Consider the following 20,602-nt stretch of genomic DNA (forward strand, 5'->3'; position numbering starts at 1 on the left):
GAGTTGTTTTCTCATCTCGCATTCCCCAAAACGTTAGCATGTTAGCTTCCTCGAAGAGAGGAACGCGTCTGCTCTTTAGCAAAGCGTCCCAAAAGGGAGAGATTGTGCGTGAGTTGTTTTCTCCTCTCGCATTCCCCAAAACGCTAGCATGTTAGCTTCCTCAAGGAGAGGAACGCGACTGCTCATTAGCAAAGCGTCCCAAAAGGGAGAAATTGCGCTTGTGTTGTTTTCTCCTCTCGCATTCCCCGAAACGTTAGCATGTTAGCTTCCTCAAGGAGAGGAACACGACTGCTCGTTAGCAAAGCGTCCCAAAAGGGAGAGATTGCGTGTGAGTTTTTTTCTCATCTCGCATTCCCCAAAACGTTAGCATGTTAGCTTCCTTGAGGAGAGGATCGCAACTGCTCGTTAGCAAAGCGTCCCAAAAGGGAGAGATTGCGCTTGTGTTGTTTTCTCCTCTCGCATTCCCCAAAACGTTAGCATGTTAGCTTCCTCGAGGAGAGAAACGCGACAGCTCATTAGCAAAGCGTCCCAAAAGGGAGAGATTGCGCTTGTGTTGTTTTCTCCTCTCGCATTCCACAAAACGTTAGCATGTTAGCTTCCTCGAGGAGAGAAATGCGACAGCTCATTAGCAAAGCATCCCAAAAGGGAGAGATTGCGCTTGTGTTGTTTTCTCCTCTCGCATTCCCCAAAACGCTAGCATGTTAGCTTCCTCGAGGAGAAGAACGCGACTGCTCGTTAGCAAAGCGTCCCAAAAGGGAGAGATTGCGCTTGTGTTGTTTTCTCCTCTCGCATTCCCCAAAACGTTAGCATGTTAGCTTCCTCGAGGAGAAGAACGCGACTGCTCGTTAGCAAAGCCAGTAGTCCACTGTTTGTCCATGTGACCGCTCCATTTTTCGTGTATGGACGCCCTGAAATGGACCGGTCATTTGAGGTTTTAAAATCAAAAGCCCAAACACGAGACCACCACACGGGCTGAGCGCTATTTTTATTCTTGCATTTGAAGTTTGAGCGGTTCGGGAATATTCCGTCAAAGGATACAATGTCAATGACAGCCAAATAGTTTTGCCAAGGCTGAAATTAATTTGCGATCGTTCCAGCGCCCCTATTTTGGCGTTTGGACCAATGACGAAAGCCTTTTGGCCGGTCCAAAGCAACTCTCAGCATTCACAAGTTTGCAACTTCTCGTTTGTTTTTGTTCAGCCCCGTCGACAGCCAGTTTCTGTGCGAGCGCGCAGACAACAAAAGATTTGGGGGGGGGGGGGGGGGGTTTGCCACCCACCCTGTCCGGGTCACTGTTCCAGCACAACTCTTGATAGCAGCTGATCATCGCAGAGGAACAAAAGGCTATCAAACGGCAGCGGCGGTGCCCCGTTGTGCTGATATGCAAATCCGCCTCATTTGGATATCAAAGGCTCGCCTCACTCTGCACATTTTGCTAATCGATAAATACTTTGACGGGGGCCTCGGCAAGGACTGAGCATCGCCGAGCATCGCCATGGGGAAGGTGAGACCAAATGCATCGGAACACTCGCCGACTCGCGGAGACTCAGTGTCGCTTGGCTGTCTTTGCCCGTAGATCACCTTCTACGAGGAGAAGAAATTCCAGGGCCGCTGCTACAACTGCAGCAGCGACTGCGCCGACCTGCACTCCTACTTCACCCGCTGCAGCTCCATCCGGGTGGAAAGCGGCGTGTGGGTGATCTACGAGAGGCCCAACTACAAAGGCTTCCAGTACGTCCTCTGCCCGGGCGAGTACGCCGACAACCAGCAGTGGATGGCCTTCAGCGACAGCGTCAAATCCTGCCGCGCCATCAAGAACGTAAGCGTCGACTCATTTCAACTCCGACATTTGCCCACGGTTCGAAACACCTTGACGTGCGTTCGTGTTTCGAGGCGAGCAAAGGCAACGTTGTTTACAGCCAGCGGGTTTGTATCCGCTCGACGCTCGGCGCAGCTTGAGGGAGTGCCGCTCAACCGGCGACTCATTCTTTTTTTGGCCTGTCCGCGCGTCAATCCGCTTCAATTCCAAGCCGCGTCTCCCGGTTCCGCATCCGCATTTTTTTGGTTTGTTTTTGTTTCAAATCTTCCAACGTCAAAAGTTGGGCGTGTGATGCGACTGGAGAACGGCGTGAGCGCCTCGCTTTCCCTGTGCCGGCAGGTTTACGGCAACGCGTGGAAGCTGAGGCTGTACGAAAGGCCCAACTTCGGCGGGCAGATGGTGGAATGCACCGACGACTGCCCCTCGCTGTACGACGCCTACAAGGTGCGCGAAGCCTACTCCTGCGTGGTGAGCGACGGCGCTTGGGTCTTCTACGACCTGCCTAACTACAGGGGGCATCAGTACCTCCTGGAGCAGGGCGAGTATCGGCAGCACGCCGACTGGGCCGCCTCCTCTCCCGGCATCGGCTCCTTCCGCAGGATCACCGAGTTTTAGTCTTCTCTCCCAATGCATCAATAAATGATCAACTGAGTCAAAATCTTTGCTTTATTTTTTTGCTCTTTTGCTCGTTGTGAAAACGTTTGCAACTCCATTGGGCTCTGGGGACTCCGATACAGCGTTTGCGTAGCGTCGCTGGATGCTCATCGTATTTGCAAAGCATTTGGCTGTAAACCCAATCAAAATTTCCTCTCGGCTTTTCTGAAATCAGCTGTGCACGTATACCAAAGGTATACAAAAGGACTCGCGCTCTGGAATCAAGTACAGAAATCCCTCGTTTCTCGCGGTTAATGGCGACCAAAACCACCCGCGATAAACGAAAATCCGCGAAGTAGCGACCAAGTAACAAAATTGCCCCACGTGGGCCTTTGCGCTTGGTCAGAGCGCACTAACACACACACACACACACACACACGCAGGCCAGCTTTCCCGGCGTTCAGCAGACGTGTTTATGATTAGTCAATTAAGGTTGTTTAGACAATTAAGGATGGAGAGACCTGCTTTTGTTCTTATAAGTCTCTCTCTCTCTCTCTTTCTCTCTCTCTCTCTCTCTCTCTCTCTTTCTGTCTCTCTCTTTCTCTCAGCAACACACATGCACTCACTCACCTGCCGTGCACGCACACACACACACTAGCACGCATAGTAAACAACACTTAGACACCGATTTTTGCGGACTTAAAATAATAAAACTAATAATAAATTGTGAATGTTTGAAAAAAATCTGCAATGCACCGCGTTGAAACGAACCGCAAAATAGCGAGGGATCACCGTACCACTTTCAGGGGCATTCCGGGATTGGAAGACAATTTAAACAGCAACATTTTTTTTTTAATGGGACATTTATTTACAAATTGCTCAATAGCAATTCCAATCCGATGTGCCTTGACGTCGCATAAATATATTTTTGATGATGGGTTAAAAAAAAAATAAAAATTAAGTACTTGTATTTTCCTCGCTAATCGGGTTATTTTGAAGTTGGCGCCACGGCGGTCAACTGGTTAGCACGTGGGCCTCACAGTGCAGAGGTTGTGGGTTCGATTCCGGTTCTTCCGGCCTTCCTTGTGTGCAGCTTGCATTTTCTCCACGTGCCTGTGCGGGTTTTCTCCGGGTGCCCCGCTTTCCACCCACATTCCAAAAAACATGCACGGCAGGTGAATGGGACACTGTCGAGTGTGTGATTGTGAGCTCGTCTGTGCGTGTGCCTTGCGATTGATTGGCCGGCAACCCGTTCGGGGTGTCTCCTCCCGCCTACTGCTATTTTCTGCTTGCAGATATTCTTCTACGAGGACAAGAACTACCAGGGCCGCTACTTTGAATCCAGCAGCGACTGTCCCGATCTCAGCTCCCACGTGAGCCGCTGCAGTTCCATTCGGGTGGAAGGCGGCACCTGGGTGCTCTACGAGAGAGCCCAGTACCTGGGCTACCAGTATGTGCTGGTGCAGGGCGAGTACCCAAACTCCCAAAGCTGGAACGGCTTCAACGACACCATCCGCTCTTGCCGCCTGATCAGACACGTAAGTCCTTAAAAATCGGGGTCTCGAGATGGGCAGTTGGCAGATTCGCGGACTCTTGTTGGCCCTTGAGGTTGTTTCACCTTGAATGTAAAACGATTCTTTGGTTGTAAATCTGAAGTGTGGGGTCGGTTCCCCGAGTGATGTCTCTGGTTGGTGTTGATTTGAGGAAACGGCTTAGGTGGGTCCCCAAATGAAATTGAGGACCTCTCTTCCGGATCCAACCTCTTCATCTGTGGTCTTCAGTGGAAATAGATTGCGTTTTTTTTCCTCTGGGCAAATGTTTCTTCAAAAACTTACGAAAAAATGTCTTATCATTTGGAGTTGAAAATGCGTCGACGCTTGGATTAGCCTTTCTACTTGAAATGTAGTCAACGATTGATTTTGTGCGCCCCAGCCTCCCAGTAGACACAGGATTCGCATCTACGAACGAGCAGATTTCGAGGGCCAAATGATGGAGTTCAGCGAGGACCAGCCCAACCTTCAGGACCGCTGGCGCTATCGGGACGTACACTCGGCTCACGTCCAAGATGGCATCTGGGTCTTCTACGAGCAGCCCAACTACAGGGGGCGCCAGTACCTGCTGGAGAAGGCCGAATACAGGCGCCACGCCGAGTGGGGGGCCCTCCACCCGACTGTGGGGTCCATGAGACGCGTCGTGGACTATTAAACCAGCACGCCCACGCAAAGCGCGGTCCCATTCTTCTCCACGTTTTCCTTCCCTTGAAATCCCCCGCAATAAATGCACAAGCTCATCTGGGGTGTTTTCATTTCTTGTTTCTTCTTCTTTATATGTAACAAATACATCACTATTTAAGCACCGTTTTGTATTTTCCTATATTTATGTGCAGTGTTAATGCTCAAACTGTGGACATGTGTCCAATAAATACACCATTTTAGGAATAAAACGTTCTCCTTTCACGACGAAATTGTTGCTTCGCACTCCACACCCATAGGTGGCAGTGATGTCACCTAAACGTTACGCGCAAAGCGCCTATAAACATCAAGCGAAGAAGAAAATACGCGCTTCGCTGCAAAATGTCAGCGGAGGTTCTCGGTTAGACAATTGTCGAGTGGTGGCGGCGGCTTGTCTTGTTTTCCTCGCATTTATGGCGATTCCCCGGAAAAGAATTCGAGACAGCCTTGCCGAGCGAAGCTCACCGGCTAGCGTCCCCACGGGCAACAAGCCGAGTGAAGCCGCAATAAATGCACAAGCTCATCTGGGGTGTTTTCATTTCTTGTTTCTTCTTCTTTATATGTAACAAATACATCACTATTTAAGCACCGTTTTGTATTTTCCTATATTTATGTGCAGTGTTAATGCTCAAACTGTGGACATGTGTCCAATAAATACACCATTTTAGGAATAAAACGTTCTCCTTTCACGACGAAATTGTTGGTTGGTTCGCACTCCACACCCATAGGGGGCAGTGATGTCACCTAAACGTTACTTGCAAAGCGCCTATAAACATCAAGCGAAGAAGAAAAGACGCGCTTCGCTGCAAAATGTCAGCGGAGGTTCTCGGTTAGACAATTGTCGAGTGGTGGTGGCGGCTTGTCTTGTTTTCCTCGCATTTATGGCGATTCCCCGGAAAAGAATTCGAGACAGCCTTTCCGACCGAAGCTCACCGGCTAGCGTCCCCACGGGCAACAAGCCGAGTGAAGCCAACGAGGCTGGCTGTGCTTATGTTGAGGGTGCCGTACTTCGCATCACCATGAAAAACTTCCTGTAAGTTACTCGTCATAAATTGTACGCTCCGACTCAAGCCAACATGGCTTGGATGTCTCAACTGCCTCAAGGGAGCAACAAATACCGCGACGCGTTGAGTTATTACCCAGTTAGCCTTCTATCAACTGGCTAAGTAATTCCCACTTTCCACTCAGTATCCCGTCAGATTTTCTTTCTTTTCTTTGTTATATTGTTCTTTTTTGGGGGGACAATCTATTTACAATGGAATTGAGCACAGTGCAAAACATCCTTTATAAAAATCGTGAGTCTCGACAATATGTAACGTACCTAAATATGGTACTTGAATAAAAGTACACGTATCTTGACAGATATCGACTTTGGTAGAAAACTCACTCTGTACAATTTTACTTTCGTAAAGTCTGAACGTATGTGACATTTGCTGTACTTGAATATCAAATGTAGTTTTCGGATATTATACGTGCAGTATTGCCTTGACACCAGAAATCGTCATAGCTTTGATTGGTTCGAAAAAAAAATCTTGCATTGAACCAATAATAAATAATGAATGCATCGAGTATATGTGACAAGCAAAATTACGATGTAGCCCGCAACAGAATGGGGGAGTTTGACACCCCTGTCCAGGGGGCGACTCCACAAGGGGGCGCCATTACCCAGGCGCCATTGACTGACGTTTCACGCAATAGAATATCAATTTCGAACAGAACAATAGAAAACCGTTTTACGCAACATCCCCCCCCCAAAAAAAACTGTTGTGGTGTGGAATAAAATTCCACCCAAGTACGAGGATCATATTAACCCCAAACCCACTCCTAACTCCAAACGGGAAACTCAGGGCTGGAACTTCAGAAATGTGGTGCTGATGTCTCCGCCGAAAAAACTGCTCAAATTTGATGTAAAAAGTGTGATGAGTGAAAATGTAAATGTAAAGCAATAACACTCAAATGTATAATAATAATAATTATTATAATGTAGTAATGACATGTGCACATTTTGAACATGACTTCTTTGATCCACTGCTGAAAGGAAACTTTGATACTCTCCTGTTTCATCTAATACTGCTTCAAACAACAAAGCGTGTGAGGGAAAAGGGGTTAAGATTGCACGGCTGTCCGTGTTTTTATGTTGTGTGTTGCGCTTATTATTTACTTTCTTGTAAAGCGCTTTGTTACAGCTACCGCTGTTGTGAACGCGCTCTATAAATCAAGATGTATTGTATTGTATTGCGTAACTCTTTTGCAGTTTATTGTGCTTATGTCACTACTTTACACCCCCACCGCATATTTTTCTCTTTCTTACAGAACATACGACCACACCGTGGTTCGTCCCGGTCCAAACCTGAACATGGTTATCGGAGCGAATGGAACCGGCAAGTCCAGCATTGTGTGCGCCATCTGTCTCAGCCTGGCAGGCAAAACGGCTGTCCTGGATCGAGACGACAAGGTCAAAAGTCACAGGCGGGGAATTGAACCAATCGAAATGAACAAATCATGACAATCATCCACATAAAGAAACACTGCACGTTCCTTGTTGATCTTTTTTTTTCTCATAACGGTGTGGACATCATCACAAAATCAATTTTGTCTCCTAGATCGGGGGCTACGTGAAAAAAGGATGTGACCGAGGATTTGTTGAAATTGAACTGTAAGTTGCCTGAAGGGGGAAGTGGATACACTGTATTATAGAGCTGAGTTACATTTTATACAAACCCCGTGAGAGAAAATTCCTAATACCTGTTGATGGAAGTTAGTTTCCCTGTTTGACCCCCCCACCCATTTTAACGTGACTGCTGCTCCCTTACTGGACATAAAACGAAACAAAAAAACATTCCGTCGTGATTAGAAAGGCGTCCGTGATTGAGCCAGCACACGTTGCTCCTCTCTTGTGAATCGAGCGTCCAATAGTCCCACCTGCCTCTGCCATTTTCGATTTTGCATGAAATTGGAAAACAGCGGAGATTTTTTTTAAACTTCCCATTTAGTTTTGAAAAATTGTACAAATGATACATGGATTGAACACCTCAGATTGTCACTCACATTGTCTATACGTTATGCTTGTAATATTAGTTAGTTAGTTATCTGAAATTTTATGTGGCAAATTAGATGATTGATTTGGCAAAGAACGGTAAAACCCGACCTGAAACGATTAATATTATTCATCTGCATTCTGACTAGAATTGTTACATTTAAGGCCATGGGTGTTGAAATTATTTCCAGTACCAACCCTTAAAATTCCACAGTTGTTTTGGTTTACTGTTTGCATTTTATCAGCTTCATTTAAAAATTGCTATCACGATAAAATCTCCAGACGAGAGACTTCCTAATGCCAAACTCAAATTCTTTTCAGTTTTAAGAGGGGTGGAAATATCATAATTAATCGGGAGATCCACGTGGAGAACAACCAGTCGGTCTGGAGGCTGAATGGAAAAACTTGTAACCAGAAAACAGTTGAGGAGGAAGTCAAGGCTCTGCAAATTCAAGTCAACAACCTTTGCCAGTTCCTGCCTCAGGTACGTTCCGGTCTGGACTCTTCTGGGCTCAAATAGTCATCAGGCCGCCGTCATTTGGGTCAGTCTTTTTAGATTAACGCCTATGGTTTCTCCGATCCAGGAAAAAGTGGGGCAGTTTGCCAAAATGTCCAAAATCGAATTGCTGGAGGCGACTGAGAAATCCGTCGGTCCCCCGCAGCTGTACCAGTATCACTGCGAGCTCAAAAGCTTTCGCACCAAAGAGAGAGAAATGGAGGTAAATCCGTACAACGGAGCCTTGGTTTTGCTCAGCCCTACAGTCCCATGAGAATAGATGAGAACAAATGATCCCGAATGGACTCGTTTTTTGTTATTCTGTCACAGGAAGGATCACGTTTTTCCATTGGTACCTTTTCTTCCAGAATGCCATCAAGGAGAGAACCAGCTACCTTGAGAAATCCAAGCAGAGATACGAGAGAAACAAACTTGATGAGAATCGCTATTATGAGAAGCAGAGACATCTGGATGTGATTGAGTTGCTCGAGAAGAAGACACCCTGGGTGGTGAGGAGGCTTGCAAAAATCTGGACAATTTCCTCAACTCAACTCAAGTGTATTTCTAGAGCACAATTAAATATAACCACCTCTCTATACAAACTGTTGGATCCATCCAACCATCCATCATCTACCGCTTATCCGGGGCCGGGTCGCGGGGGCAACAGCTTTAGCAGGGAAGCCCAGACTTCCCTCTCCCTAGCTACTTCGTCCAGCTCTCCCCGGGGGATCCCGAGTCGTTCCCAGGCCAGCTGGGTGACATAGTCTCTCCAGCGTGTCCTGGGTCTTCCTCGGGGTCTCCTCCCGGTGGGGCATGACCGGAACACCTCACCGGGGAGGCGCTCAGGAGGCATCCGAATCAGATGCCCAAGCCACCTCATCTGGCTCCTCTCGATATGGAGGAGAAGCGGCTCGACTCTGAGCCTCTCCCGGATGACCGAGCTTCTCACCTTATCTCTAAGGGAGAGCCCGGACACCCTGTGGAGAAAACTCATTTCGGCCGCTTGTAACCGGGATCTCGTTCTTTCGGTCACGACCCATAGCTCGTGACCATAGATGAGGGTTGGATGTGTTGGATGTGGAGCAAAAATAATTCATACAACAAGCAATACAACAGTCAATCAGTAACAGGAAAAGCCTCGCCCCATCCCTGCTGAGCTTAGTTCTCACGAGTAGTGTCTGGTCAGCAGACCTGAGGCATCGGTCGGGTACGGAGGAGATTCGAGAGGTCAGGTGGGGCCAGGCCATTTCCAGATTGGGAAACAAACAGGATCTTAAAATGAACTCGATAGGGAGCCAGTGAAGGGATGCCGTAGAAGGAGTGATGTGTTCCCTCCTACGATTACCAGTCAAGAGGCGACTATTTCAAAGTCCTCTTGAGAAAGGAGAGGCTTGACTTTAGCTAGCTGCCTAAGACGAAAGAACCTGGATTTGACAACAGCGCCCGGTCCAATTTAAAATCAATGTCCAGTTTAAGACCCAAATTTGAGACTGTCTGCTTAAAATAAGTAGGGGGGCAGTGAGACCAAAAACCGTCACTTCCTTTTTCCTTTCATTGAAATTCAAGAAATTCAGTCCAGGTCTGGATTTCCTCTAGACAGGATAAAAGTGGCCTGAATGAGAAAGCGTCTTTTTTGCTCGGCGGGACATTGATTTGAGAGTCATCCGCATAGCAGCGGAAGGAAATACCACGTTTCCTCAAGATGTGAAACCATAAGGGAACAGATAAAATGAAAACGTCAGCGGTCCCAGAATTGAACCCTGTGGGACACCACACCACAGTGGGGCAGTTTGTGAATGTTGGGTTACCTCTTCCCATAAGTTTTAAAGCTGGAGAACCACTGATTCCAGTGGACAGTTTACAGCTTTGAACATTCACAGAATTTTTTTTCCAACAGCGGTGGCGATGGTGAGCCGAGAGCACCTTTGAGCCACTTGTTCCCTCTGCCTGTAGGAGTACGAAACCACCCGCAAGGAGCTCGAGGGTGTGAAGAAGGACCGAGACGAAGCAAAAAGGCAGCTCTCCGCTCTCAAGCAGTCCCAAGCGCCCATGTTGAGCAAGCTCCGGGCCATTGAAGAGCAGCTGAAGCCCAGCGAGGCACAAATGAAGGCAAAGGTGACCCATTTTGGATTTCACACCAAGCAGAATTATCTCCATCAAGCTGGATCTCCAGCCATGTATTTTTTTGGGGGACGTTATACTCTTGTTAGCATGTAATCCAACACATAGATTCTTTTATTCCGTTATCCTCTGATGCTGGCTGAGATGCGCAGCCCGCCCGTCAGATCCGACGTCACTTTATGATGACTCAGACGTGACCATTTGCAACTTTTAAGTGTGTTGGAACTTCCCGCTGCCACTAAACTGAAACCGTGAAAGAGCGAACCACATCTGGTGGCATCCCGGTTGAAATGTGCAGGCTGATCACTGTTTTTTTTTTTTTGTAGTGAATGATAAGAACTTCATTTTCAGAATGCTGCCATCAAAGAAGCTTCCTTGAAATGCAAACAAAAGCAAGATCAGCTGGACGGTATTCACAAAGAGGTGAGTGGCAAATTGCACACCTCCGTCCAGGTGGTGTCTCGCATCTCGCAAAATTTCACCCGAAAGTCTCCCAAACCTTTTCGAAGTCATTCACAAACACGTCATGAGTTTTTTTAAACGGTTCCAAATGACCGCTCCCTGTCCGCAGATCGAAGACATAAAACAGTTGTTCAAAATGAAGCAGACGGAAGAAGAAGATCGCAGGAAGCGCGTCCAAAACGTCCAATTGATCATCGAGGACTTGAAAGTCGCCCTGGCCGAAGTCGACAACCAACCCGACGTGGCGCCCAGGATCGCCGAAGTCAACGGCGAGTTGAGGCGCATCCAGCTGGAGAGGGGCAAAGTGGAAGAGGAGAAAAGCAGCCTGCGCCCCGAGAAGGACAACCTGTCTGCGGAGTTGAGAAGCAAGTAATCCGGGATGTCCGGATGATGTCCAGAGCGGCTAATGGTTTTGATTTTTGTGCCGATTTTGACAGTGTTGGACAAAAAGCTCAGCGACATGAACAACATGATGACGGTAAAAGAGGAGAAGCTGCGCGGGCGCCACAGGGACACGCACACGGCTGTGCAGTGGCTCAGGCAGAACCGACACCTCTTCGCCGGGAATGTCTGCGAGCCCCTGATGCTCGTGGTGAGTCGGACTGGTCAAATAGTCGCCGCAGGGGGTGCGTTTGCGAACGAGCTTCTCCCTTTTGGCAGCCACGTTGTTGATTTTCCTTTCCTCAGATCAACATGAAAGATCATCGCTTTGCCAAGTACATGGAGAACCACATTTCCTTCAATGACTTAAGGGCCTTTGTCTTCCAGAGGAAAGACGACATGGAAAACTTCTTGACACAGGTGAGGACGCTTTGTGGATTATTGCAGCCCGGCGCAAATACATTCATTCATTCATTCATCTTCCAAGCCGCTTGATCCTCACTAGGGTCGCGGGGGGTGCTTCGGGCAGTAGGCGGTTGACACCCCGAATCGGTTGCCAGCCAATCGCAGGGCACACAGAAACGAACAACCATTCGCACTCACACTCACACCTAGGGACAATTTAGAGTGTTCAATCAGCCTGCCACGCATGTCTTTGGAATGTGGGAGGAAACCGGAGCACCCGGAGAAAACCCACACGGGCCCGGGGAGAACATGCAAACTCCACACAGGGAGGCCGGAGCTGGAATCGAACCCGGTACATCCGCACTGTGAAGCCCACGTGCTAACCACTGGACTACCGGGCCGTCCACGCAAATACAATCCGAATCAAATTGGAGCCCCCCCAGATGACGGAGCTGGTGTGAATGTTTCTGTCCTCAGGTGCGTGACAACATGAACCTGAGAGTCAACGCCATTATCGCTCCAAAGGAGTCGTGCTCAAGGGCGACTCCGTCGAGGCACATTGAGTCCCTGAGGTGAGCGTAAAATGTAAAAAAAAAAAAAAAAAAAATACAGTAAGAAAGTGTTGCACCTGGCAGAGACGTAAATATTTAAATAATGGAGACACTCGTGTTGGGTATTTTTTTAGTGCAGTAATTAGCGGAGTTGAATGCGCATGCGCAGTGATGCGTGTGGCAGAGAAAGTTCGAATGTCATTGTCAGGACGATCCCCCAAAAATAATAATAATTGTCAGGAGGGATTTTCTGTGATTTGTAATTGACTTCTTAAATAAAGATTGTTATTTAAAAAAAAAAAACTGTCAGGGCGTATGGTCGACCTGATCTACCCACAATGCCTTTCAGATCTACCGGTAGATCAGGATGGACGTAATGGGCACCCCATGCTTTAGCGCAGGCATGTCCAAAGTCCGGCCCGCGGGCCAAATCCGTCCCGCGGTGGAATTTCATCCGGCCCTCGGCCCCTGTCATAAAATCAGTGCCGTCTGGCCCGCAGGTTAGGCGCAATGGAACACGTGTTGCATTGACTGAGGTCTCGTCGACTGGTGAGTGATGTTTCATAGAGTACTGCTTCCCTCTAGTGGCTAAATGAGTAATAGCATTCACTAAATGAGTAATAGCATTTAGACACTAGAGGGCATCACTCACGAGTTAACAAGACATCACTCCGTGTTTATATTGACTGATATGTCCTATTTCAAATTCCTGTTTCAAATGAAGCAAAAGAAATTCTTAAGATTGTTGAAATTCAAATAAAAATGGAAATGTGAAACAGACTGGCTTACTAAAATTTGTTGAACAATATTGTTGTTCAATGTAAAGAATGTCAGCCAAGGTCGGCCCCCCGACATTTTACCACATAAAATCTGGCCCCCTTGGCAAAAAGTTTGGACACCCCTGCTTTGTGGGTCATTTTTTTTTTTTACATATTGGTGATTTACCCCCCCCCCCCCCCACCCCCCACCCTCTTCCTTTGTTTGTCATTGCAGGCGTTTTGGGTTCTTCACCTATCTGCGCGAAACCTTCGACGCCCCCGATGAGGTGATGAGTTACCTGTGCCATCAGTATAAAGTGCACGAGATCCCCATCGGCAACGAGCAGACGGAAGCCATGATCAAGACGGTATGGACCTCACGCAACTTTAAAAAACTCCATTTGCCGTTCCATAAGGTCCGTGAATGAGGAGTGAATTTGTTTGGCAGGTGATCGAGGAGCCCTACATCAAGGTGCTGTACACAAGCGACCAGAAGTACACGGTAAAGAAGTCGGTCTACTCCAACGTGACCTCCACCAAAAACACGACGGTGTATCCGCCCAAATACCTCAGCATCACGGTGGACGCCGATCAGAAGCGGCAGCTGGAGCAGCAGATGAAGGTGAGCGCCGCTCGCCGCGTGGAAAGCATTCAATGCCGAATTGGGAGAGTTCGCCGCCTTGCCATTTTTTGATCGTTTGATGAATTTTTGAAGGCCTCCAGAAAATTGAGTTTTGTAGCCATGGAAACCCACCAAAAGAAAAGCTTTGGCACACTTCTTTTATCGGGAAAAAATTCCATTTTTTTACCATTCTTTAGTAAACAAAAGTTGAACTTGAAAATACTCGTTTCCAAGAAAATGTTTGAGGGAAATAAAGGTTTTCTTAATCTTAATCTTAAAGCTTTTGGCGTAAGGATGCATTTCATTCATCTTTCCCTTTGGTGCTATTTTTGTTGTTGTTTTGTATTTCTGATACTCCAAATATCTAAACAATGCTTTCCTACTAAACAACACAAAGAAAACACTTTGATTGCGAAATAACCATTTTTTTTGCAAGAAAACCGCTGCACTGATGCATGAACTTTGAACTTTATCCATGTTGCGAGACATGTCTAATATCCTGCAGCGGAGGCACGCCAATTTTTTCGAGGTAATGAAGTAGAATTCAAGCAGCGCCAACATTTTTAGAACTTAAAAATTATTATTATTAGTATTATTTTACTCTGTTGTTTTTTTTTACCAAGCTAGAACCGTTTAAAAAAACATAGAGTACTTGTATGTATTTGTATTTAAGTATATGTTGTGTATATATATATATATATATATATATGTTTGTATTTTTTTTTTCAAAAATAGAGTAATACCCCATTTGCTAGTCTGAAGCGTGAGCGCAAGCTCTCTCTCTCTCTCTCTCTCACCCTTAAAGGGACCACACACAGCAAATCATTCATTCATTCATCTTCCGAGCCGCTTGATCCTCACAAGGGTCGCGGTGGGTGCCGGAGCCTATCCCAGCTGTCTTCGGGCAGTAGGCGGGGGACACCCTGAATCGGTTGCCAGCCAATCGCAGGGCACACAGAAACGAACAACCATTCACACTCACACTCACACCTAGGGACAATTTAGAGTGTTCAATAAGCCTGCCACGCATGTTTTTGGAATGTGGGAGGAAACCGGAGCACCCGGAGAAAACCCACGCAGGCCCGGGGAGAACATGCAAACTCCACACAGGGATGCCGGAGCTGGAATCGAACCCGGTACCTCTGCACTGTGAAGCCGACGTGCTAACCACTGGACTACCGGGCCGCCACACACACAGCAAATCAAAAAACTCGAAATACACTGAAATCCATTCGCTTCCCTTCACGCAGATTTGCCAGTCGAGGTTACGAGACATTGATGGGCAGATGAACACGTTACAAAGTGAAGCGGCCGCGCTGGATCGCCGTGATAATGAACTGTTGACAGAGAGGAAGACCCTCTTGGAAATAAAGGGCAAAAAGAGACAGCTGGAGCAGAAAATCAGCACCAAAGAGGACAGGTAAGATCACGCCGACTAGTGCCTTTTTTTTTTTTTTTAAGCACAAGCGACCTCAAGTTTGAACCCATTAATCACCTAATTTAGCGGGTGCGGCTTATCGAGCGCTTCGCTCCAAAGACCCGTTGTCGCGGCGTTCACGTGGAACGACTTCCGTGTGTTCTAGACTGAGGCAGCTGGAGCAAAGTGCGCTTGACCTGAAGAAGATCGAGGCGGAGACAAAAAAGAAAATAATCGCTGTCAATTCCCAGAAGACATCCGTGGTCACTGCATTAGTGACACAAATGAAGGTAAGGCTGAAAAGAACTGCCAATGGCCTCGCAACAACTTCCTCTTCTTCTTCTAAAGTTGGCACCTGGTGTGCTTGACCTTTGACCCTGTCAACTCGCTGAATTTTGGTCTGGGTGTTCATTTTTTATACAACCTGTCGTTTTGACCTCCGGGGTCTCTCGTGTGTCCGCCCACCCTTAGGTGCGAGCCAAGCTGACCATGGAGAAGGTGTACCTGGCTTTGGAGATGGTGGGGCTGTCGGCCGAGAGGACCGAGCTGGAGAACATTTGTCGAGAAGGCGCCAATGGACTCAAAAGCGTGAATGTAAATATTTGACCCCGCCCCCATTAGCTTAGCCGCCCACCATCATCCAGCTCCGCCTTGCTGACGCGCGTGCGCTTGTTGTAGCAAAAGTGCAGCCAGCTGGAAGAGAGTGCGGTCCAGATGAAACAACGGTGCAAAGAGATCATGAAGAAAGCCAAGGAAGTCTGCAGGATGCAGCCCGACGAGGCGTTACCCGAACACCTCCATTGTGTCAGCCTCTCTCTGTCCACCTCATGCGCGTCGCGTGATCCGATGGGCATGCGAGTGCGGTTGCCATACGGTCCTTTTTTTTTTTTTGGTGTGAATGCAGGCTTTCAGTAAACTGCCCGACACGCTGGACGAGTTGGACGCCATGTTGAATGAAGAGCGATCCAGAGCCGAGTGCTTTCTGGGAGTCAGTAAAAAGGTGAGGGGAGGACACTTTGTTATTTTGGACTTCAAAATGGCGCCGCGTGAGTGGCTGCCTTTCCAGCAGCACCTATATTTTGTTGTTCTACTTCTTCCTTTCATAACTTTGCTGCTGTGAATCGGGAATTTCTCCATTGCGAGACGAATAAAGGTTTTCTTATCTTATATTATCTTGACACTCACGGCCAGGAAATGGCGAATCATACCTTAGCCTAGCTAGCAAGTTCAAGGGTGGAGAAACTCTGGAGTGGAGGTGGGATTATGTCAATGAAACAGAGTGTGTTGAATTGGAGGGGGGGGGGGACAAAATTGACAATGGCTCTCTTACTCACACATTTTTGGAAAGTTATGGATGGGCAGGCACCAGGACCAAAGGCTTGTCTTAATCGGAAAATAGTTTGCATTGATGTTAGCTCAACTAAGAGACACGGTTTGTACGTCGGGGAGTGACTAAATCTAATCTAATAATAATAATCTGTCTAATAATAATAATAATAATAATAATCTGTGCGACATTTCTCTTGAAGGAACTTGGTGTAAGATGAGTTTGAAATTCTATGAAAGTAGTTTTAGGCTTTAAACTAATGATGGGAAAACGAAGCTTCATGAAGCGCTTGTAGTGTTTCTTGAGTCCTCTAGATGGTGCTCATGGTTTGAATATAAAGGTTAGTGCAATGGAAATGTATTCAAGTCACCGAGGGTGCCATCTAGAGGAGTCAAAAACTATTACAAGTGCTTCATGAAGCTTCACTGGTTTCAGTTATTCACGTAAGCAGTTTTTTTTTGTAGTGGTGCGTCAATTACGTCAATTTGTGGCAGAGCTCGGTGTTATTGTATAAGAAAGGAAAAGAGTGAAAGGCCAATATTAGATTGAAATTGAGAAGCGGGTTCTTTGACAGCAGCATTTGTTGCGTCCCACCTTGTTTGCCGTTGTGTCCAAGGTTGTGGAGGAGTGCAGCAAGCGGGAGCAGGAAATCAAAGAGTTGGAGCAAGAGCTGATGGAGAAGAACGCCGCCTTGACTGCTTTCAAACAGAGGATGTCACAGGTACACCAGCCGCTACTTTCTGGGTGAAATGCACCCTGAACTTCACTTGGAAGAGTTCAGACGGAGAAAGCGGACGTCCCTTCGTTTTTGTGAATTGAGTAAAAAGGAGTTTTTATGATTTCATGCTCCAGATTAAAGCGAAAATGTTTTATTTCCTTAGTTAGCTCATTCAGTGCTAGCCGTATTCAGACCCTTTTTTTTAAACCCCTAACTCTTGGAGAAAAAAAAATCTGTCGTAATCTTCTTTTGTTGCAATCCTCAAATATCCCGTTTGTGGGTGTGCGTGTGTGGGTGTGCGTGTGGGTGTTTTGCGCAGGCGAAAGAAAAGTGGCTCAACCCCCTGAAACAGTTGGTGGAGCAAATTAACGAGAAGTTCAGCGATTTCTTCCGTGCCATGAAGTGCGCCGGAGAAGTGGATTTGCACTTTGACAACGAGGTAACACGTCTGCTCGTCATCTCGTCGTCTTGAACTCCATCGCTGTGCTTTTCATATGCGGTGAATGTCTCCATGGAAACGTTTTTCTCGAGATTCTGGTTTCCAAAATGGATTCAATTCGGTTCACGAGGGCTCGATTCGATTCGATCAACCATTTTTTTTTAAAACCCCCAATATTTTCAGCCACCTGCCCCCCGAGCTTCCTGCCGCTGTTTCCAGGGCTTCCACCATCTTGTTTTTAATATGCTACTCTCGTGTAGTGACGGGAATTTATGGGGGAAAAAAAATTTCAAGGATCGATTTATGGTTTTGTGACATTGGGTTAGGAAAAGGAAAATCGCTCTTGAGTCATTTTTTTTGTTCCCTTTAACTGAGTGCTGCTCAACAAAAGCAGCTGATGGCCATCAAGTGGACTGCAAGTTGTTTGGCCGTCTCTGTCAAACGATTAAAATATTTAATCTAATTAAAAATGCAACTGTCATAATTAACTCAAATGAACTAAATAATTAATCGTGATTACTCACATTTTTTATCGTTTCTGAATTTCCTTTTACATTTTTTTGTCCTATTTTCCCCCCATTTTCAATTTGGATTCACGAATGAGTTTTCTATGTGCCAAATGCAAATATTGACTGAAATAACAATTTCAATTTTCAATTTTACATGAACTTTTTCACTTGGAGCAGCAATATTACTGTCCATCAACAACCGTGAAAAAAAATATTTTGTCACACAACAGCTGCTTTAACAGCTTTTTTTAATGAAATCAAAACAGAGCAATATAACATTCTAAAGTGCACATCTAAGGTCAACTAGTACTCAGCCTATAGTGGATTTAAACCATGGTTGCATACTTCGTTTTTCTCAAGTTGGCTTTGAACACAGCAGTCTTTTTCTGTTTGTTGGAGAATAACGAGACCCCGGACACCAGTGTTCTTTATGTGCCGCTGTATTCAAAACTGCTGGCCGTTTAATCCCATTAAAATTCATTTAAATTAATGCCAATAAAAAACACGCTAAACTGACAGCGCTTTTATTTATATATATATATATATATAATGCTATCTGGTATCCGGTAGTCCAGTGGTTAGCACAGCAGCTTCACAGTGCAGAGGTACCGGGTTCGATTCCAGCTCCGGCCTCCCTGTGTGGAGTTTGCATGTTCTCCCCGGGCCTGCGTGGGTTTTCTCCGGGTGCTCCGGTTTCCTCCCACATTCCAAAAACATGCGTGGCAGGCTGATTGAACACTCTAAATTGTCCCTAGGTGTGAGTGTGAGTGTGCATGGTTGTTCGTTTCTGTGTGCCCTGCGATTGGCTGGCTGCGATTGGATTCAGGGTGTCCCCCGCCTACTGCCCGAAGACAGCTGGGATAGGCTCCAGCACCCCCCGCGACCCTAGTGAGGATCAAGCGGCTCGGAAGATGAATGAATGAATGAATATATATATTATGCTTTTTCACATCCATTCTGTACTCGCACTGTCTCTCTCTTTGCGCGTTTGATTGGTGCTGCCGGTCCGCCGCAGGGGGAATACGACAAGTACGGCATCGTCATTCGGGTCAAGTTCCACGAGAGCAGTCAGCTGCATGAGCTGACGCAATTCCATCAGAGCGGAGGAGAGCGCAGCGTCTCCACCATGTTGTACCTCATGGCCCTGCAGGAACTCAACCGCTGTCCATTCAGAGTGGTGGATGAGATCAACCAGGTAACAACCTGCACGACACTCACCCTCACGCTACACTTCAGGTACAAGGATTCCGATGATAAACGATTTCCCCTAAAAGTAGCCGTCGTCAGTATTTTGGTCTCCTGTCCAGGGCATGGATCCCGTCAACGAGAGGAGAGCCTTTGACATTCTGGTCCGCACCGCCCGCAAAGAGAGAACGTCGCAGTACTTCTTCATCACGCCCAAAGTGAGCGTCGGGAGCCGCGGGTTCACGTTTGATTCGGCCTTTTTTTCCCCCCCCCCCCGAAAAGTTGAGCTTTTGTCGTGTCGGCCCGCAGCTGCTGAAGAACCTCAACTATGTCGATGAGATGACCATCCTTTGCATTCACAACGGCCCTCTCATGCTCAGCTCCAGCGAGTGGGACGACGGGGCGTTCCTTCGCCGCGGTCGGCGGAAGAAGAAAGCTCAGGCTTGATCGAGACCTCGCGTACTCCGCCACGATGCGACCCGATGACACGCCCCCCCCCCCCCCCCCCCCCCCACTGTGGCCTGGAGGACGGCTACTCCGTTCATCCGAGGCATCGTTAGCGAGACTTCAGCTCCCGTTTGGCGTACGCCCTACAGGGGGCGCTAAAAGCTAGTCGAGGGAGTGGAAAGTGGACTGTTTGCTTTGAGCGAGCTGTTGGTTGGAAGCGGGCCGACATGCTACGGAGGGGGTGGGGGGGGGAGCTCGAGCTGAGATTGGCAAAAAAGTGCAAGACATTTCCGGGTGAAATTCCAGGATAAATCTAAAATGCACAATCTTTACGGGTGAACTCCATTTGACCTCTTTTGAACGCACCACTGTTGAACGTTTCTCTTCTTTTTGCACAAATGACTGTCCGCTAACAAGGAGCGGTTTTCTTCCATTTTGATTTCTTTTTTTTATGTGACACTTCAGTCTCACGCTCTCTTTTGCCGGCTTCTGATGATCATGGTCCACTTTCCACACCATATGGGGGATGGGTTGTTTGTTGTTTTGTTTACAAGTCCAACGAATTCTTCTTTTAATGCACATAATCATTCACTCGAGTTCCCCCGCAAAAAAAAAAAAAAATCAGCAGCCACCACTAGATGGCAGTCGAGTTGTAGTCGCGCTTCCGCTGGGGCTCCTCGCGGCATTCTAGAAAGCCGGAGGCGGACAAATATCGAACGCCATCGAGATGAACATTCTGAGTGAGTTGAATCTGGTGAAAACATTTGACTAAGTGGGTTCTTGTCCAGCCGTTTCGCGTCTTCCTTGAATTTATACCCAAGACAGTCCTTTTGTACTGTTGTTGAGTTTGGAAAGTGGATTTAAAAAATGTTCGTACACATGCGTTGGACAAAATAGAACCAAAAAAATCAAACATGTTAAGGGTACGTATGCACGTGCTCCGTCCATATATTAAATGGCTTTTTTTTGTCATCCAATGTGCCGCCCCCCGATGATGAGTTGTAAATGTGGCCTCCTCCAGCATTTAAGTTGCCTATCCCGTTGTAGGCCAATTGTCAATAAAACCAGGTTTTTCAAACAAGT

The 20,602-nt window shown here is 47.1% G+C and overlaps 3 protein-coding genes and 1 long non-coding RNA gene across 4 annotated transcripts in view; 3 read left to right on the forward strand and 1 right to left on the reverse strand.

Moving 5' to 3' along the window:
• The first annotated feature begins 1,333 nt into the window (after positions 1 to 1,333).
• Positions 1,334 to 2,477, forward strand: LOC127596164 (gamma-crystallin M2-like). The gene is made up of 3 exons (XM_052058354.1): positions 1,334 to 1,504; positions 1,577 to 1,819; positions 2,159 to 2,477. Exons 1-3 carry the CDS (start codon positions 1,496 to 1,498, stop codon positions 2,432 to 2,434), a joined length of 528 nt encoding a protein of 175 aa, XP_051914314.1. The 5' UTR covers positions 1,334 to 1,495; the 3' UTR covers positions 2,435 to 2,477.
• A 1,210-nt stretch (positions 2,478 to 3,687) lies between these two features.
• LOC127596464 (gamma-crystallin M2-like) lies at positions 3,688 to 4,703 on the forward strand (the record flags this gene model as incomplete). Its single annotated transcript, XM_052058973.1, has 2 exons — positions 3,688 to 3,951; positions 4,346 to 4,703. Coding segments are annotated over 2 exons (537 nt in total), but the record flags the coding sequence as incomplete, so codon positions are not given.
• A 236-nt stretch (positions 4,704 to 4,939) lies between these two features.
• smc5 (structural maintenance of chromosomes 5) lies at positions 4,940 to 20,600 on the forward strand. The gene is made up of 25 exons (XM_052058337.1): positions 4,940 to 5,021; positions 5,493 to 5,677; positions 6,958 to 7,099; positions 7,248 to 7,300; positions 8,003 to 8,165; positions 8,266 to 8,400; positions 8,546 to 8,686; positions 10,131 to 10,292; positions 10,650 to 10,721; positions 10,870 to 11,125; positions 11,198 to 11,352; positions 11,448 to 11,561; positions 12,024 to 12,118; positions 13,091 to 13,223; positions 13,304 to 13,477; positions 14,728 to 14,897; positions 15,061 to 15,184; positions 15,366 to 15,488; positions 15,573 to 15,698; positions 15,799 to 15,894; positions 16,838 to 16,942; positions 17,259 to 17,378; positions 18,903 to 19,082; positions 19,195 to 19,290; positions 19,382 to 20,600. Exons 2-25 carry the CDS (start codon positions 5,526 to 5,528, stop codon positions 19,517 to 19,519), a joined length of 3,225 nt encoding a protein of 1,074 aa, XP_051914297.1. The 5' UTR covers positions 4,940 to 5,021; positions 5,493 to 5,525; the 3' UTR covers positions 19,520 to 20,600.
• Positions 12,386 to 20,602, reverse strand: part of LOC127596167 (uncharacterized) — a 28,740-nt gene continuing 20,523 nt past the window's right edge. The window contains exon 2 of the long non-coding RNA XR_007961412.1: positions 12,386 to 12,487. This is a non-coding gene — a long non-coding RNA (uncharacterized LOC127596167). The remainder of the gene's footprint in view (positions 12,488 to 20,602) is intronic.

The sequence above is a fragment of the Hippocampus zosterae genome, chromosome 2 (genome assembly GCF_025434085.1).
Source record: "Hippocampus zosterae strain Florida chromosome 2, ASM2543408v3, whole genome shotgun sequence".
In the NCBI taxonomy this organism is placed as follows: Eukaryota; Metazoa; Chordata; class Actinopteri; order Syngnathiformes; family Syngnathidae; genus Hippocampus; species Hippocampus zosterae.

What these genes read in the sequence shown, in the direction of transcription:
- LOC127596164 (XM_052058354.1), top strand. An exon ending in CCTGCCGCGCCATCAAGAAC is followed by an intron (nt 1,820 to 2,158) that starts GTAAGCGTCGAC and finishes CTGTGCCGGCAG; the next exon opens with GTTTACGGCAACGCGTGGAA.
- smc5 (XM_052058337.1), top strand. Translation starts at nt 5,526, where the DNA reads ATGGCGATTCCCCGGAAAAGAATTCGAGACAGCCTTTCCGACCGAAGC. An exon ending in TTCTGGGAGTCAGTAAAAAG is followed by an intron (nt 15,895 to 16,837) that starts GTGAGGGGAGGA and finishes GTTGTGTCCAAG; the next exon opens with GTTGTGGAGGAGTGCAGCAA. An exon ending in TCAAACAGAGGATGTCACAG is followed by an intron (nt 16,943 to 17,258) that starts GTACACCAGCCG and finishes TGTTTTGCGCAG; the next exon opens with GCGAAAGAAAAGTGGCTCAA.